The 2,146-nt window shown below is 38.1% G+C and overlaps 1 protein-coding gene across 1 annotated transcript in view; it reads left to right on the forward strand.

Annotated features, from left to right (window-relative positions):
* MRC1 (mannose receptor C-type 1) overlaps positions 1-2,146 on the forward strand; it is a 78,159-nt gene that overhangs the window by 10,323 nt on the left and 65,690 nt on the right. The window contains exon 2 of the mRNA XM_006906991.3: positions 334-735. Coding sequence (XP_006907053.1) covers positions 334-735 — 402 coding nt within the window. The remainder of the gene's footprint in view (positions 1-333; positions 736-2,146) is intronic.

Consider the following 2,146-nt stretch of genomic DNA (forward strand, 5'->3'; position numbering starts at 1 on the left):
TTGTGTTTGCTCCATTACAATTAGTGTGTGTTTAAGACAGGTCTTTCATAGTACTGCTCATAATGAACGAGGACATCTTGAGAATTTCTTGCCTATCACTGGCAGCCACGTGCTCCCAAGAGAGGCCCCTCAACCCAGTCTCTCTCTCCAGCCTCAGGGGTCCCCCAGAGTTGCTGAGCTGGTCCAGGCAGAGCCTACTTCACCCCTTTCCCCATGATCATAAGCCTTTAGGGAAACGGAAACCTTAGGCACTTTTGACCTAAAATATCGTCTTTGTCACATGTATCCACTTAAACATCCTTTCTTTTCTTCTTCTTCTTCTTTTTTAAACAGACACGAGGCAGTTTTTAATATACAATGAAGATCACAAGCGCTGTGTGGAAGCATTAAGTCCCAGTGCAGTCCAAACAGCAGTTTGCAACCCTGACAATGAAGCACAGAAATTCCGATGGGTGTCTGAATCGCAGATTATGAGTGTTTCATTCAAATTGTGCTTGGGGGTGCCATCAAAAACGGATTGGGTCGCTATCACTCTCTATGCCTGTGACCCGAAGAGCGAATTTCAGAAATGGGAGTGCAAAAATGACACACTTTTGGGGATCAAGGGAGAAGATTTATTTTTCAACTATGGTAATAGACAAGAAAAGAACGTTATGCTTTTCAAGGGGTCAGGTTTATGGAGCAGATGGAAGATCTACGGGACCACAGACGATTTATGCTCTAGAGGCTATGAAGGTAAAAAGCAGCAAATTCTTTACCTTTCTGTCACGTTTTTCTCACTTTCTGAGTTGGAAACTAATTTAAGACAATAAGCATATTCCTGTTTAGTCTGTACTAGAAATGTTAATTGATAACCTTTGCGTTTTGAACTATTTTGTTCTATGAAAACTTGACAGTGAATAAATATGGTAACAAGTCCTCAACCTGTTACCTATTTGTAGTTAATGGTAAGACGTTTTTTTTACTTTAGCTAAGATTCTTTTTAAATATGAGTTATAATTTTTAGAAATTAATTTTCTCTGTAGTCTTTGACTAAGAGCCTCCTGTTTGACATTCTACAGTTGTAGTGATAAATGAATTTTGCAATGTTTTTTTCCCTTTGGTTTAAGTTATGCCTGTAGAAATGATTCACGAAACAACATTTTTAACAAGTCAGATTGCCTGAATTGAAATCTTGGTGTTCTTTGACAGTTTGGGTTTCAAAATATTTCTGATTTTTTACCTTATGTGTATTTAGAGACTATAATAATCAGAAGAGTTCAAAGCTGTGGAATTAATTTGTAAATTAATATGCAGCATATATACTCAGCTATTTTAGGTAGCACCGGCAGAGCCGGAAATCATTTTATATGTAGTTGGTACCTTAAGCTCTTGAAGGTTAGATAAAAATCAGAGCATTTAGTCTTCTTGTCTTTTGGCCAAATTTCATTCTCTGCTGGCTGCACAGAAAGAAACAAAAGAAAACAAAAATACAAAAGAACTTAAAGCCCGTTAGAAAAGCTTTTTCAATCAGATGGTGTAATAACCACATTCTAAGTTTGGACACTTGGTTACTATGAAGTGTTATCTAGGACGACCTCAAGGTCAGAGAAAGAGCTGGACGTTTGGGATAAGAGGTTACCTGTTTTCAAAATTACTATGATATTGAGGCTGCAGAGTTTAACCTAGTAATCGTAGCTAGGCAGGGCAGAGGCGTTCAAATCTCTGCAAGGTGGTAATTTGTCAGCTTTCCATTTTCCTTCTATATAAGGAGGACTGAGAGTAGGCATAGAAGAAGAATGCGAAGGAGGACTCAGAAATAAGTTATCCTGAGGCATTTATTGAACAAAATGTAGGTTTAGAAATTACATGAGAGACAACTTATATTGTATAACCTTTCAGGAGAAACTCGAAAGAAAACTGCAGGCAGGATAAGGGTGAACAAGACTTGACTGAGTCAAACCGCAAAAAACAGGACAGTAGTCCTAATTGAAGGATTCAGTGCACGGAAGATTGAGACTAAGACATCGAACTTCTTATTTTATTTTAAAATATATCACTGAGGTTTTGTAGCCCCCCCCCAACCCCTCCCTCTTCTGTTTGTTTTGAGAAAAATATGCATAGGGTACTCAAACTTGAATATGCTTTAGAATCACCTGCAGAGCTA

Source organism: Pteropus alecto, unplaced genomic scaffold (assembly GCF_000325575.1).
Source record: "Pteropus alecto unplaced genomic scaffold, ASM32557v1 scaffold11, whole genome shotgun sequence".
Taxonomy (NCBI): Eukaryota; Metazoa; Chordata; class Mammalia; order Chiroptera; family Pteropodidae; genus Pteropus; species Pteropus alecto.